Source organism: Heterodontus francisci, chromosome 13 (genome assembly GCF_036365525.1).
Source record: "Heterodontus francisci isolate sHetFra1 chromosome 13, sHetFra1.hap1, whole genome shotgun sequence".
NCBI classification, from domain to species: Eukaryota; Metazoa; Chordata; class Chondrichthyes; order Heterodontiformes; family Heterodontidae; genus Heterodontus; species Heterodontus francisci.
In genome coordinates, this window is record NC_090383.1 from 105237110 (window position 1) to 105253337 (window position 16228).

At 40.8% G+C, this 16228-nt stretch overlaps 1 protein-coding gene across 7 annotated transcripts in view; it reads left to right on the forward strand.

Moving 5' to 3' along the window:
- birc6 (baculoviral IAP repeat containing 6) overlaps positions 1 to 16228 on the forward strand; it is a 239843-nt gene that overhangs the window by 74370 nt on the left and 149245 nt on the right. For 6 of the 7 annotated variants that reach the window (XM_068045333.1, XM_068045336.1, XM_068045335.1 and 3 more), the window contains 9 exons: positions 391 to 605; positions 1516 to 1724; positions 3299 to 3645; positions 5691 to 5910; positions 6276 to 6409; positions 6954 to 7091; positions 8628 to 8755; positions 9412 to 9543; positions 11375 to 11590. In XM_068045333.1, coding sequence (XP_067901434.1) covers positions 391 to 605; positions 1516 to 1724; positions 3299 to 3645; positions 5691 to 5910; positions 6276 to 6409; positions 6954 to 7091; positions 8628 to 8755; positions 9412 to 9543; positions 11375 to 11590 — 1739 coding nt within the window. The remainder of the gene's footprint in view (positions 1 to 390; positions 606 to 1515; positions 1725 to 3298; positions 3646 to 5690; positions 5911 to 6275; positions 6410 to 6953; positions 7092 to 8627; positions 8756 to 9411; positions 9544 to 11374; positions 11591 to 16228) is intronic. The other variant, XM_068045337.1, reaches the window with a different exon arrangement.

Genomic DNA, 16228 nt, shown 5'->3' on the forward strand with positions numbered 1-16228 from the left:
TCTTGGTTGAGATCAGTTACAAATCTTTCCTGCTTTGTGCAACAAAAGTTCTTGCTGCCTTTACCAGTTGAACCTGTTAGTTTTAAGCCGTGTCAACTTTTGGGTTCTAGGGCATTTTGATGAAAGGGAGAAGAGGATTGGGAGAAAGGAAGTGAAATAATTTTAGTTAACAGTTTAGTTTTAATAGCTTGGCTATTCATTGCACTTCCAAGATGCTTTTGCCTGCTATAAAGCCTTGTTACACATTGAACAAAGTATTAATTTTTATGTAATTCTCATAATATTTAAATTGTCCTGCATATCCTTGGTATCAAGTTCATTTAAGCATTTTGTCCTAAAAGGTCCTGCTGTGTTTGACTATTTAAATTGGGTTTTGTTTTTCCAATTTAGGGGCACGAAGGTTTGTGACACTGGACTTTGGGCGGCCAATACTCTTGACCGATATATTGATCCCAACCTGTGCAGACTTAGCATCTTTATCAATTGACATTTGGACTCTGGGAGAAGAAGTGGATGGAAGACGTTTGGTGGTGGCCACAGATATTAGTACACATTCGTTAATTCTTCATGATTTATTGCCTCCACCTGTTTGTAGGTTCATGAAGGTATGCAGCCGGTTAAACTACATGGAACAAAAATAACAACAATTTGTATTTGTATGGCACCTTTTAAGGCAGAAAAACACCTCAGTGTTCCACAAAAGTATACTATGACAAAAATTGACACTGAGCTAAAAGGGGATATTAGGGTAACTAAAAGCCTAGTCAAAGAGGTGGGTTTTAGGGAGGATCTTAAAGAAGGGAAAGTAGGTGGAGAAGTTTGGAGGGGAATTCAGAGCTTGGATAGCTGAAGGCACAGCTGCATATGGAGAGGTAAAGGAATTTCAGCATGAATGTTGCCAGAGTTGTTGGGTAGGGCTGGAGAAGACTATAGAAATGGGGCAGGGTGAGACTGTGAATTTTAAATTTGAGGTGCTGCGGGACCGGAAGCCAATATTGATCAACGAGCACAGAAGTGATGGCTAAGTAGGACTTGGTATGAGATAGGATACGGTAGCAGTGTTTTGGATGAGCAGAAGTTTATGAAGGATGGTGGATGGAAGGCCAGTCAGGAGAGCATTGCATTATCCGAGTCTCGAGTTCACAAAGACGTGGATGATGGTTTCAGCAGCATATGGGCTGAATCGGAGATGGAGAGAGGCCGTGTTATGGAGGTGGGTATAGACAGTCTTTGTGAAGGAGAGGTTATGGAGTTGGCAGCTCGGCTCAGTGTCAGATAGGACACCGAGATTCAGAACAGTCTGGCTCAACCTGAGGCAGTAGCTGGGGAGGGGGGGTGGAGTCGATGTTAAGGATACAGTGTGTGTGACTGGGCCAAAGAGGATGAAAATTTTTGATTTGAGATAAATAATAGGGAAATTGCTTGGTGTTTTGTATGTTTTAATGTAAAATCTAAAAGCTCAAAAAGCTTCACATCACTTTTTTAAAAAACTAAATCCTCCCATTTGCCTTGCAGATTACAGTAATTGGACGTTATGGTAGCACAAATGCAAGAGCTAAAATACCACTGGGACTGTATTATGGGCACACCTACATCTTACCATGGGAAAGTGAGATCAAGTTAATACATGACCCCCTAAAAGGTGAAAGTGATTCTGCGAGCCAGCCAGAAATGGAACAACAGTTAACAATGATGGTAGCTCTTCAAGAAGATATACAGTGCAGGTTTGTTTAATCTTTTTAATAAATGCCTATATGGAATGGTCTTTTATTTCCTTTGTCCCTCTCTTGCAGATTATGATTTATGATGGGGCATACTTCTGCTGGAGTTGGTGGCCCTTTGGTACTCCATTGAGCTTCTTAATATATGGATAACTTTTGATTATTGGATCATGGGATAGGGGAGTATCACAACCATGTCTGCTGTTGTTGCCGAATATCTTCAAATGTTGATTCGTCCAGCACCGGTCACTTTATAGTGATCAGGAACGGGAAACCTGATTTGTTTTCACCATTCACTAGCTTAGGGGTATGAATATCCTGACTGTTAATCCTAGCTGCAACTGGCAAACATGCATATTTTCATTTTTCTTCAGTAATACCGCTTTTTGCTTTCAAAATACATTTTCTGCTGCTTAACATCTTGTAAAATGGTCTGCAGACTTGTATGAAATCAAAATAGAGAAATCATGGAATCTTAGAACACATTGACTTGCAAATTCACCCTGCAAAAAGTACAAAATGGATAAGTGCTACTAAAATTCCAGTATTCTCAATCAACTGAAATAGTCTTTCTGAAGTCTTAGTGCTGTTGCTGTCCTTGAATGGTTGATGAGGATGGTACTGTTTGTATTAATGTGAGCTGTGTGGCACTTGGTATGGTAAGTATGGGGTGTTTATAAAATCCTTGTGCAACTTTAAGCTTTAACTTGGGATGTACACATGATAGAAGCTAATTGTAAACAGCAATTGAAAGCATAATTCATCAAGTTTCTTTAATATTAACGGTGTTAATGTTTTCCTGATTGAAAATGGTGAGAGTAGAAGAAAAGGTGAAGTGTGTGTTTATGCCTAACAGAATTGAAGTCCATAACAGCTGTGAGAAGAAAATTCACTGTTCATTTAAAGGAAAAATGCAACGCATAGGAATTCCTATCAGTAATTGGATGGAACCATTTCTCACGTACATCCAAAGTTAGTTTAAAGTTGCAGATGGATTTTTTAAACATCCTGTATTAAGCCATACAGAACATTAATTCCATTGTGTCTGCTGATGGCAGCTAGGATGGTACAACTGCTTCAGTAATTGGAATGTGAAAAGCAGATAGCCTCCCTTGATCGCTATCCAGGGACTACTGCTGGAAAATGAATGGACTGTTGACTGAGGATTGGATTGAGCTCTCGGTTGTTCATGCTAGCGTACCATGTTTAGTGATAGATCTGAAGGATAGCCTCTTAGGCAAGGTACTGGAGGGTTGCCAGCATTTGTGGAACCCTACCCCAGAGGGTAAGGAGTAGGAGAAAGTTAGCATTTTTTTTTTTAAAAGTCCATTAAAATGGTTTATTGCAGTACACTTACTGCAATTGTTTTGATTTAATTAGTCTGAGAATAGCATTGATAGAAACTTCGTTTCGTGGTCTAGAAGGAAATATAATAGAGGGGAAGTGAAAAGGAGACCAAAAAGTAAAGTAAAAAATATATTTGGTAGAACCAATACAGAACTTTAGCACTCGTGTGTTTATGGGTTTTATTTGGTAATAAGTATAGTCTGTTTATCAATTGTAATTTGCTTTGACAGGTATAACCTCGCTTGCCATAGGCTGGAAACTTTGTTGCAAAATATTGACCTTCCTCCACTGAACAGTGCGAACAATGCTCAGTACTTCCTACGGAAGCCTGACAAAGCTGTTGAGGAGGATAGTAAAGTCTTTTCAGCATATCAGGACTGCATTCAGTTACAACTTCAGTTAAATCTGGCCCATCATGCTGTACAGCGCCTTAGAGTGGCTCTTGGATCCTGCAGGAAGACCCTACCAGAAACATATGATTCAACAGAATTGATACAGAATTCTTCTACGGAGCAACTGCGCACAATCATCCGCTACCTTCTGGACACACTGCTGAGCCTTTTACATTCGTCCAGTGGTTGGTGTCTCTTCCTTGTCTTTTTGAAAATGTTCATATACAATATTCGTACATCACGTTAAACTAAATGACCATCTTGGAGAGCGCAGCCATGGTTCTCCCAGTCGTATATAAGTGGGTTTAATACTGTGCAGTTCTACTCAGAGGCTGGGTAGGCAGAGGTGATGTTAGGGGTTTGGAGTGGTGGGAAGACATAATGCACATCAGTCCTAGAGGACTTCGATCACATTGTAATTCAGATGAATCAAGTGTAAGCTGTTTGCCTATTCAGATGTTACAACAAAGCAGCTGTTTATTTCACTTACCGTCATCAGTTAAAACTGCTTCTGTCGAGAAAATCCTTTATGCTATTCTCCCTTTCTCCTATACGTCTTATTTCAATTTTGTTCTGAGATTGTTAGAAGCTGCTAAAGAAAGATGTATGATCTTCGATGAAATGTCAGCACAGAAGGCGGTGGTTTACTGGTTGATGCAGATGTGTGTAACTCTTGTAAGATTAGCCTTTTGGAAATTGTCAGTGATTCAGAAAGGTGGAGCAGTCTATATTAGTATTTGGATTAACTCTGAGGTTCATGACATTAACTTCGGGTATGCAGACCCAGCATATAATTGCAACCATTTTAGAGCATTGTTTGCACCAGCATGCAAAACATGTATGTCACCAGACAGTTTCATTAGTGGGTATGATTTAACGGCATGGAACCTGGTTTCTATTTGTATGTTAGAATATGCGTCGTCGTTATGAAAGGCCCCATTGGTGAAGATTTGTGGCCTTCTGTGTCCCTATCCAGTTCGAAAACAGTTGAGAAGGGTTGGAGATGATAGTGATTTATAGGAGCATTTGCTGTCCATTATGCACACTAGTGAGTTGATTCGGGAAAGATATCTCTGAGAACTGTACTGCTGGTGGTTAGATAAATTGGAGAAATGACATTAGTTTCGCATAAAGTTTAGTCACCAATTTTGCTACTGCATCTGTGCTGTGAATTTGTGCAGGAGCCAAGTTGCAGATAACTGGTAACTGGGGGGTGCAGGGTGCTGTATGCCTGACACAAAGTACATAGTCGTATTCAGTTGGGTATCCTCCAGCTTAATGTGTGGTGAACAATCCCAAATGTGAGTGCAGTATTCTGTAACTGATTAGCAGAGTGAAAGCAGATGGGCATAACTCATTGAATCTTGATAAACTTATAACTGCTTTCCCAAGATATTCAATTCTGAACAGGTTTCCTGCAGGTAGTGCGTGAATATAGAAGTAATATTTTACCTCTTCCAATTTCTTAGAGTATAACACTTCATTATCTTAAAAACTGATATTTTACTATAATTTGGTATTGTGACAAAAAAGTGAAATGAGTGAGCATTTGGAGAACTTGGCAGAGGTATAAATCAGTAGCTTGAGAATGCACATCACCTCTAAAAATATTTTGGATATTACTTCCACTGAGCCTTGGAAAAAGAAATAATTGAGGGACTGTTTAGGGTCTGGAATGCATTGCTTGAGACTGGTGGAGGCAGATTCAATTTTGGTTTACTAAAGGGAATTCGATTAAAATTTGCAGCGCTACAGGGAAAACGTGGAGTCATCGGACCAGCTGGGTTGCTCTTGCAGAGAGCCGACACAAAAGATGGGCCGAATGGCAGTCTCTTCTACTGTAACCATTCTGTATTTCTATGCATGATTTTGATTTCTTATAAGTTATCTTCCCCCATTTTATCTTCTGTTGGAGATTTTCTGCAGAAATTCAAAATTTTGGGCATCCCCCGTGGCATCAAATTACATTCTTAGTGGTATGTCTGCCTGAAAAAGCACTGCAGGAATGTGAAAATACAAACCAGTGGTTGTTGGTGCTCTGAGTTATTTCAAATAATCTGCTACTCCCTGCACTAAGTCTATGTTAAAATAGAAATATGGATTATGTTGGTGCATATAGTGCCACCTTTTGACAGAAACAAGACTTTGGTGCGCTGTATCCAACTGGCAGTGCTAATGTTCATTATCTTTCCACTAATTGTACATTTATCTACTTTAAAAATACTTCTAGGTCATGCTGTGCCAGCAGTTCTTCAAAGCACGTTCCACGCGCAGGCCTGTGAGGAACTGTTCAAACATCTGTGCATCAGTGGTACCCCAAAAATACGGTTGCATGCTGGACTGCTGCTTGTGCAGCTTTGTGGTGGTGAGAGGTGGTGGGGGCAGTTCCTGTCCAATGTTTTACAAGAGCTTTATAACTCTGAACAACATCTCATCTTCCCACAAGACAGGTAGGTAAAATGAACAAACATCATAAGTGTTGTGCATCACATGGACATAAACTTGAATGAAATAATCAGTTAATGATATAAAATCTAACATAAATTGAACATTTTTTTAAAGCATTCTTTAATGGTAAAGGACAAGTTTTTTTTTATTCTTCAGCCCTAATATTTGAAATTTGGGAAGCAGTGTAATTTGGCGATGTATTACAACCCTAGCTGTTCAAACGAACTGGTGTTAATTTGAAACAACAATCTTAAGATCCTACTTTAATTTTAACTACTGGCCAAACCAGGAAATTATCTAGGTAACTTGTATATTTATTTCCAAGAGCTCATAATTCATACCTTTTGTTACTCCCTCTTTATTTCAGAGTTTTCATGTTACTTTCCTGCTTTGGCCAGCGATCGCTTAGTAACAGTGGGGTCTTAGAAGGCCTACTCAACCTTTTGGATAACTTGTTGTCATCTCTGCAACCACAGATGACAACATACAGACGTACAGAGGGTAAGCATGTATTTATATCTGAATATGAGCAGTGAAACAATAATTCATTTTTAAACAGTGTACATGTGCCATTTGTATTTACATTCTGGAATGAAGTTTCTTTTTCAAATTTTTTTACTGTTTATTTACATAAAATCTGGGCTAAATGTTTTTTTAAAAAATGTTTGCGATATAGGTAATGCTGGCAAAGCCACATTTACTGCCAGTTCCTAATTTCCCTGGGAAATAGTGCTAGTAAGCCGTCTCCTTCAAATGCTGCATTGATTGTGTTGATGGTGCTAAGAGGAAATTCCAGGATTTTGATTGAGTGACAAATAGAAATCCCTGCTCTGGTTTGCAATTACACATAGAATATTGTATAAAACCATTTGTTGTCATTAAAAATCTAATGCTAGTCTGACCTTATACGAAAAGGTAACAGTGTGCGCTTCGAGCCAGAACATTTGGTAAATATCCCGATTTTAGGATTTTTCAGGGACAAGGCAATTTGGCATCTTACAGCATTATTACTGTACTTATTTTCCTTTTATTTTTGATCCACCAGGTGTACTAGACATCCCAATGGTCAGTTGGGTTGTAATGCTTGTGTCTCGGCTGCTGGACTATGTTGCTAGTGTTGAAGATGAAGTGGCTGCAGCCAAAAAACCATTAAATGGTAAAGACAGAGAACGGATGCTGACAGGTATCCTTAATTGCAAAGTTGCAATATGTTTACTTTCCAATTTAATTTGCATATTTATGAATTGGTTGGTACCTACAACATTATTCCAGTGTAAAGTCAATTTATAAATTTCTCCTATCTCCTTGAATTTTCCTCTACCCTTCAAATTGAAAGCAAATGTCCTGCATTGCATTTGCCAGTGTTGTGTTTCACCAGTTAATTACGCAATACAGATTGGTTTGCCCCTGCACAGCTCCAGTAAAAGGCTAGTGTTAATTAATAGGACAAAGCCGTTTTGTGCCCTTCTGTGGTGCAGTGCAATTCTTTGGCCTCCTTGTCTTGAGAGACAATGGGTAAGCGCCTGGAGGTGGTCAGTGGTTTGTGAAGCAGCGCCTGGAGTGGCTATAAAGGCCAATTCTAGAGTGACAGACTCTTCCACAGGTGCTGCAGATGAAATTGGTTGTCAGGGCTGTTACACAGTTGGCTCTCTCCTTGCACTTCTGTCTTTTTTTCCTGCTAACTGCTAAGTCTCTTCGACTCGCCACGCTTTAGCCCCGCCTTTATGGTTGCTCGCCAGCTCTGGCGATGGCTGGCAACTGACTCCCACGACTTGTGATCAATGTCTCAGGACTTCATGTCCCGTTTGCAGACGTCTTTAAAGCGGCGACAAGGACGGCCGATGGGTCTGATACCAGTGACGAGCTCGCTGTACAATGTGTCCTTGGGGATCCTGCCATCTTCCATGCGGCTCACATGGCCAAACCATCTCAGGCGTCGCTGGCTTAGTAGGGTGTTTATGGTGGGGATGTTGGCCGCCTCGAGGACTTCTGTGTTGGAGATATGGTCCTGCCACCTGATGCCAAGGATTCTGCGGAGGCAGCGAAGATGGAATGAATTGAGACGTCGCTCTTGTACGTTGTCCAGCCCTTGCTGCCATAGAGCAAGGTACTGAGGACACAGGCTTGATACACTTGGACTTTTGTGTTCTGTGTCAGTGCGCCATTTTTCCACACTGTTGGCCAGTCTGGACATAGCAGAGGAAACTTTCCCCATGCGCTTGTTGAATTCTGCATCGAGAGACAGGTTACTGGTGATAGTTGAGCCTAGGTAGGTGAACTCTTGAACCACTTCCATAGTGTGGTCGCCGATATTTATGGATGGAGCATTTCTGACATCCTGTCCCATGATGATCGTTTTCTTGAGGCTGATGGTTAGGCTAAATTCGGTGCAGGCAGCCGCACTCCTGTCGATGAGTCTCTGCTGACACTCTTCAGTGTGAGATGTTAAAGCAGCATCGTCAGCAAAGAGGAGTTCCCTGATGAGGACTTTCCGAACTTTGGTCTTCGCTCTTAGACGGGCAAGGTTGAACAACCTGCCACCTGATCATGTGTGGAGGAAAATTCCTGCAATAGTAGTGTGTAAATGCACTCTGCCAACAGAATGTATTGAATAATATTATTAATCTATTTGGTCCAACCTTGAATGTTTTGAATTCTGAGGTAAACACTGCTTGTCTCAAGTGTGTAATAAAAGACTGGAGTTTCCTCTCTACTCTAGGAAACCAATGGAGTTTCATCAATAATAACCTTCAGTCACAGTGTTCAGGCAAATCCACCAAAGGCAGCAGCAGTCTTGACCGGTTATATTCAAGAAAAATTCGAAAGCAACTCATACACCATAAGCAGGTATTGTTTCATCAGTTGACAGTATTTTTGAACTTTGTTTAGATTTTACAATGGCTCAGTACTCCAGTATTTTGGTGAATGTTAAAGCTAACAATCAGTTTTTGTTCACAAAATTCAAATTGTTGTGACACTAATTGCAGCATATGGGACCACTCTACAATTACTATATCTGGGAGAAAGGAGGGTATTTTTCTGCCAGCTAGGGTAGCTTAGTAAGATGCTCATTTAAACAAGTTTTCTTTTTTCAAGTTGGGCTGTGAGATGCAGTGTAATCCAGACTTGATTTCAATCGGGTACCTCTGGTGTTCTGTGCCAAGTGTTGGGATATGGTTTTCCACCTGTCACTGCTCATGTGAGTTCCTGATTTTTCACTGGACTGGTAATCAGATACTCCTGCACAGGGAGGGACTGTGAGTAGGATAGTTATTACAGGCGTACTTATGGCTGCATCAAGGGATCTTTGAGCAGATTGCCTGTAAATACTCTCAGACGGGTTTTAGTGTGTGTACTGGGATAAAATAAACTTCAGCGGAGGGGAAGGGAGGGAATAAAAAGCTATGATCAGGGTGTTTATGGACTTGCTCTGTAGTTTCAGTGTGTGTGTTTTGGGGTGTGTGTACATATCAAACTGACTTTTGACTTAACCTTTTTTGCAGCAACTCAATTTATTAAAAGCAAAACAAAAGGCATTAGTTGAGCAAATAGAGAAAGAGAAGATCCAGAGCAGCAAAGGATCTTCATATAAACTTTTGGTAGAACAGGCAAAACTAAAGCAAGCTACGTCAAAGGTATGACGTCTGTTTTGTTCTCAAGCTTAAGTGTTTAAAATGGTTGCTGTATTATTGGTTCAGCACAGGACAAGAATTTTTTTTTCAGCAACAACTTGCATTTATATAGCACAGAAAATTGTGCCCTTGTGGTTCACAGAGGTGTAATCCAAAAAAATGGAAGCTGAGCCACAGAAAGAGATATCAGGCAGAGTGAGCAAAAGCTTTGTCAAAGAGCTGTGTTTTAAGGAGGGTCTTAAAGGAGGAGAGGATTGTGGAGTTAATTTTTTTGGGGAGTGCATTCCAGAACCGGGGGCTCGTCTGCTGATGGAATGGCAGCCATTGGGGTAAGGGATGTACAAAGAGTCAGAATTATAGGAATAGATAAGGGAGCAGAGGGTGGGTGGATGGAGGGTGGTTGTAGGCCTGCAGCAATGTAGAAATTGAGAGTATTGATTCAGGAAAGGGAATTAAAAACAAGGATGAGAATTTTGCATTTTAGATGCTGAGGGACTGTTGGCCAATGTAGGTCAGCAAAGCCAGGCATGATGAGGTGAGCGGGATTTAATGTGATACAGGATATGAGCAGCAGGGGTTTGGATAAACAGCGGAAGGTGTGGGGGGGGGGTTGTTGGTGGGGGGGGATACTGGCCAGAACATTGGAATAATTGAGTCTGGAGGTGATTGTGGGAGATGGGCTGACGTAGGGGTGAAGGTGGATTGCTGAAGTGATGGAGAGGTTATTGGGATCAAAATGTACCCCAAGGTTGCTAACAGCCTGGCGCAGTAGCCAAGGTGGTGTATGGAGTTTGTGGTGTGGGCTGAAGGTGATGGCTTCAATCTTTGCAGTGTTTCATTGCAGCACATCCAAGACTGGATATCTGACCAGCATTCCAATAGTGCAGGAGGGGTGGTAGAGAGGTAAAACTGGGTGGCGTCAGTGTATACTTTGAAGCTGACACCATGTCTATGGATGATGTCAAGAGTCAGAATGTAGTGAGCAAGGGGAAGGGGCCAAGGATAGATCCTTAAGATACTCTGAAGGTAATGGGACTTGGTCAGGAAGAAAAACTATTGTTGGTAATCTGGCTATGATTGGATAGGTGAGCGTGGGACCAAGTAAAGGCAGTCTAGTGAACTGGACAGTGGAGAGGCATTGGAGAGGATGGTGTGGTTGAAAAGACTGCAGTGAGGGCAAGGAGGGATAATGCGACACAGTCCCAAACTGTCATTTGCAACTTTGGTTAGGACGGTTTCACTGCTGTGACGGGGTGGAAACCTGACTGGTGAAGTTCAAAAATGGAGTTGCAGGAAATATGAGTACAGAGTACTCAGAGAAAGTGTAGCCAACAATTGTCCAGGGATTTTGGAGAGGATAGTGAGGTTGGAGAGAGGGTAGTAGTTAATGGGGACAGCAGGTTCACGTGTTCTTTTGAGGAGGTGTGTGATGGTTTGATGGGAGGGGACAAAGTACCTGAGGTGAGGAAACAGATAAATGTTGCCCTTCCTGGCGGCCAAGAAGGAAAGTTGGGTTAACAACCATTTAGTGGGATGGGGTCTTGGGTGCGGAACCAAATTAAATCAAATGGATATGAGGGAAAAGTTGAACTTTTTATTTTATTATTGCTAGATGTTTGCTTTACCAATGTATGTACTATTAACTAAGATGTTACTTAGGCTACTTTAGTCCCTAATAGTTGTGGAAAGGGTGCAGTTTTGTTTTGTCCTTCCTAGTGAACCGAAATTCAGATTTTCAATTTTCAGAATCTTAATTGCATGTATGTAAATTCAATTAGTGAGATTTAGTTGACAAAGTTAATTGCATTTCATCCTAACTTCAATCCCATGCTAGCACTTCAAAGATCTTATTCGTTTACGCCGGACTGCAGAGTGGCCTCGAACTACTTTAGATTCAGAATCGTCCTCAACAAAAGACTCTCCAGAGGTGGAACCACTCCCGTTTACTTTATCCCATGATCGCTGCATTGCTGTGGTGCAGAAGCTTGCACTTTTTCTTCTTTCCATGGATTTTACCTGTCATGCAGATCTGCTGCTCTTTGTCTGTAAGGTGAGTGCACAAAGAAAATGACCTAAAGAGGTGCCACTGGCGCATATTTACTTAATTGATATTCAGTAACCTATCCTTAAGTTCATGAACTAGGTTAAACCCGCACTTGGCTTCACCTCCAAGTTTAATTTTTTAATTTCACTTAAACAAATGGTAGCACGTTAATGGTAGTAATCAGGATTATATAGTGGATCATCTCATTTAACCATTTGGTCCTTTGAGCTTGTGCCAGCTCTCTGGAAGAATTCACTACTTAGTTCCATTCCTCGTTCCATTCCTCTAACCATTTTTAAGTTTTTTTTTTTCTGATGTTTACCACTTCCCTCCTAGTAACGCTCTGCATTTAAAACAAAACCATTCTCCTGAACTCTTCCTTCGTTCTTTTCGTTTTAAGTTTATGCCCTCCAGTTAGCAGCTCACTGACCAGTGAAAATAGTTTTACCTCTATCAAAATTATAATTTTAAACATCTCATCAAGTCTAACTTTTCTGTTTTGATGAACTGAACCTGTTTCTCTAATCTTTTCTCAAACTTAGTTTCCCTTATTGAGCTTTGCTGACTTGAACCCAAACACTCAATTACAAAAAAACATTGTGCCAAAAAGTACCAGATATTAACTGTAGGGGAAGTTTGTAACTGTTTTATAAAACACTTAAATGTGAATGTTCCAGAGAAATGGTAAAAAATCTATGTAATTTGTACAAAATGGTAGCAATAATCCAGTATTTCTCTGGGTACATCAAGGATTTTGTTTCCACAGTTCTGACACTCGCAGTTGAAATTAATTGATTTTTCGGCTAGCTGGTGTGGCCTTGAATAGTACTGGAAATGTGGATTTCAGAAAATCGATGCAACATCCTGAATGTTGGGGAATTCAAGGAACAAATTGGAGTCCCTTGAGGCCCAGTTGGCTGACTGGTCAAATAGAGTATAGAGAAGATATCTTAGTGGCTTTAGCTACTTTCCACAAAGAAGGCTTTTACTTAGTTTTAGTTTAGAGATACAGCACTGAAACAGGCCCTTCGGCCCACCGAGTCTGTGCCGACCATTAACCACCCATTTATACTAATCCTACACTAATCCCATATTCCTACCACATCCCCACCTGTCCCTATGTTTCCCTACCACCTACCTATACTAGGGGCAATTTATAATGGCCAATTAACCTATCAACCAGCAAGTCTTTGGCATGTGGGAGGAAACCGGAGCACCCGGAGGAAACCCACGCAAACACAGGGAGAACTTGCAAACTCCACACAGGCAGTGCCCAGAATTGAACCCAGGTCGCTGGAGCTGTGAGGCTGCGGTGCTAACCACTGCGCCACTCTGCCGCAGTGGAAGGCTTCCCTGTGGGAGTAGAATAGGTTTTGACCAAGAGCAACTACAATTGTCAAATCGTTTTTTAAAAAAAAATTCTTTAAACAATTTATAGAATTGAGGAAAAGTCGAAGATATTGGTCTGTCAGAGATTTGTGAAAGACAGTAACATTCTCGACTATATTGGCATTTTGTTGAAGAGCAATGTAATGTCAAAATAGAGGCTTTTTAAATTGTTAAAGTAGTGTCATTTTGTCAGTGGTGGGGGAAGTGGGGCACTCTGTTCTGGCCACCCTATTTGGGAAAACCTCAGTGTAAATATTGATGGTAGAATAGATGTGGAAGGCAAGTTATGTTAGCAATGCAAAAGATGTAGCTGTTCATAGAGTGCTGTCGCTTGTAGACCCAATTTAGATGCTGCCTGTTTGGCAATGAGAACCATTGTGTTTGATTGCAGCCTTTGTTGGGGTGGGGGCTTAAAGGGGGGGGGGGGGGGCTTGAAACTTTGCATGTTTGTACCCAGAAAATATTCGCCTATCATAGCATCTAGGAAATGCCTGTACAAAAGGAACTTTTTTCTATCTGTTCGCTGAGACCTAGGGAATTTTATAATTGAGTGTTTTTCAATTCTTTGTTTTCCCCAGAAATTTTAACTCAATTTGCCACACTTAGCCACTATACTAACTTATCAGCCCTCCTGCTGTCTCTTGTAATGTTGCTTATTATCAAGCCGTTTTCCTAATATTGACATGAGGCTAAATGCCCTCTTGCTCGCAACCCCTCCCCCTCATTTCAATTGCTTTGGCACAATTTTTGGTTTCCAAAGATTTTTCAAACAAAAATATCGACAGTTTCATCACTAACTGCTCTCAATTAATCAATTTTAATGTTTTGAGCTCTGTCCGATAGATCAAACAGGTGTATAGAAAGTAGGAAACCCACAGTCTGTATTCCTGTTTTCTTTTCCTCATCTTTTTCATTTACCAACAATCCAAAATAATACAAGGACTGATTAACAGGAGGAAGTTAAAGGTTTTGCAGTTAGAGCATTGGGTAGAGGTGAAATTAGTCTAAATATTTGAAAAGTGGCAGAAGTGAAGTTGAAAGGTGTCCCAAGTTATCTTAATGTGTATGTGCCACACAATGAAAGATATCAGTGTAAAAATGTCTGAATATCTCCAAATTTGATGTGATGAAAATCTGTATCCAAACAGTGTTCAACTGAGTGTGGGAAGTTCCCTGGTTTTGTTTTTGATCTGTGCTGAGTTTTCTGATCTTAGCGAAAGCAGTTGTCTGCATCAGTGTTCCTCTGCTAAGAAAGTAAAATCAGCTGTAGTTCCCGCTTGATGAACGATTTCTTGTGACCCCCTGCATGCATGAATTGGACTTGATGTGATGTCTTTTGTGGATGAATAGCCTGTAGATGCTTTTTAGGCTCACCTGATTGGACACTTGTGCAACATACTGGAGAGCGGTGATGTCTGTGGAGTTGTATATATGCATGAGGGGAGGATGGGAGAAAATAGTTGTAAAAAAACTCAACCCCTTATTTATGCAATTCACCATTTGAATGTGCTATTTAGCAGTCAAGACTACGTGCAATTTAAGGGTTACACGACAATTTTTAATGTAAATTGAAAGGAAAAGTGTTTATAACTTAAGTTTGAATAACTTTTGGATACCTATTGTGCAATTTGTGGAAGTGAGAAATATTCTTCAGTGAGCAGTGGAATTGTTTTTGTTTATCTGTGGCCACATCAAATAATTGCGAAGCAAAATGCGTTATTTCGACACTTGTGCTCCATCATAAAATTTACACATGATCATGATTGCAGATGGAGAAGGCCATTTGGCCCATCTTAATTCATTCATCCAAAAGCACCTACAGTTCTCTCCCTTCACCATTTTCAACATCCAATTGCTTATTAAATGATTGCCAAATTTTTGTTTCTAATTTTCTATGCAGGAGGCTATTCCATGTATTATCCCACATTATGAGCAATTTTCTGGTCTAACTAGATTGAATTGTCTTAGTCTCAAAATTCATTTTGAAGTAATATTCTGGATTTACCTTTTCCATGCCTTGAACTGTCGTGTATATACCTCAAATCTGACAGAGGCCTCCTTTCTGGGCTGAAAAGCTGAACTTCCTTTTGTCTTTCATCGTAACTCAACAACAACAACTTGCACTTGCAATCCTTTAATGTAGTAAATCGGCCAAATGCATACAAACATACATACGTGGATGTGCAATTCTAGCAGTCAGTTGCTGGGTCTTCGTTGCATTTCGTCCAGTGCTTGATTGGTTCCCTTGTGTCTTGGTAACCAGAGTTGGGCACAATACACCAAGAATAAAAATAAAACAGAAAATGCTGGAAATACTCAGCAGGTCAGTCAGCACCTATAAAGAGAAAAGTTATGTTCTGATTTATATTGGTGAATGTCATTCAGACTGATAGCGAAGAGGTATCCAACTCAAAGTCGAAAACTCACCATTTTTGATTGGAAATGCTGGAAATACTCAACAGGTCAGGCAGCATCTGTGGAGAGAAAAGCAGTTAAGGGTCACAGACCTAAAACGTTAACTCTGTTTTTCTCTTCACAGATGCTGCCTGACCTGCTGAGTATTTCCAGCATTTTCTGTTTTATTTGATTTCCAGCATCCGCAGTAGTTTGATTTTGCATTTATAGTAGGTATTGTCTTTACGATACACACTGCTATGAAAATCGTCTCTTGTGGCTACAATCGCTTTGACTTGTTTGCAATGTCTTAGTCTAAGGCTATCCTTGTTTTTCTAGCTACTTCGGCTTCTCAGAAAAACTGGGGATGGTTTTAACCTTAGTCACCTGGTGGGCAGTTAAAATCGCTCAAGCTTGCTTACCTGTTGGAATCTGCCTGGCCCGTCATTTTTACTGAGGCCTCTGGGACGATGACTAAGCTGCCTGCCTAAAGCTCGTGGGGTCTTTCTTTAAGTATGCAGATGGAGGTTCATAGTCACCACCAGGATGAAAATTGAGATTTTAATTCCAGTCTGAGCAGGGTAATTGTGGTGCCCCCACCCCCAACCCCACCACAAAGCAGGAGAGAGCTGGAACCTGCCATGAGCTTAAAAAGGCCCAAACTCGCCTGTTTGTTTCCTTTGCGCAACCAGGAGAGAGAGAGTGCTCCTTCGGGTCCCACATAGGAAAGTTATGGCATTCGCTGCCTCAGACTCCACCCGCAACTGCCTTTCCACACCTACCTTCATTCTGAGAGGAGGCCAAGGGTGGCAGATGCTTTTTGCCCATTATATGTGGGAAGTAGACCGGTGGCATGTTAAT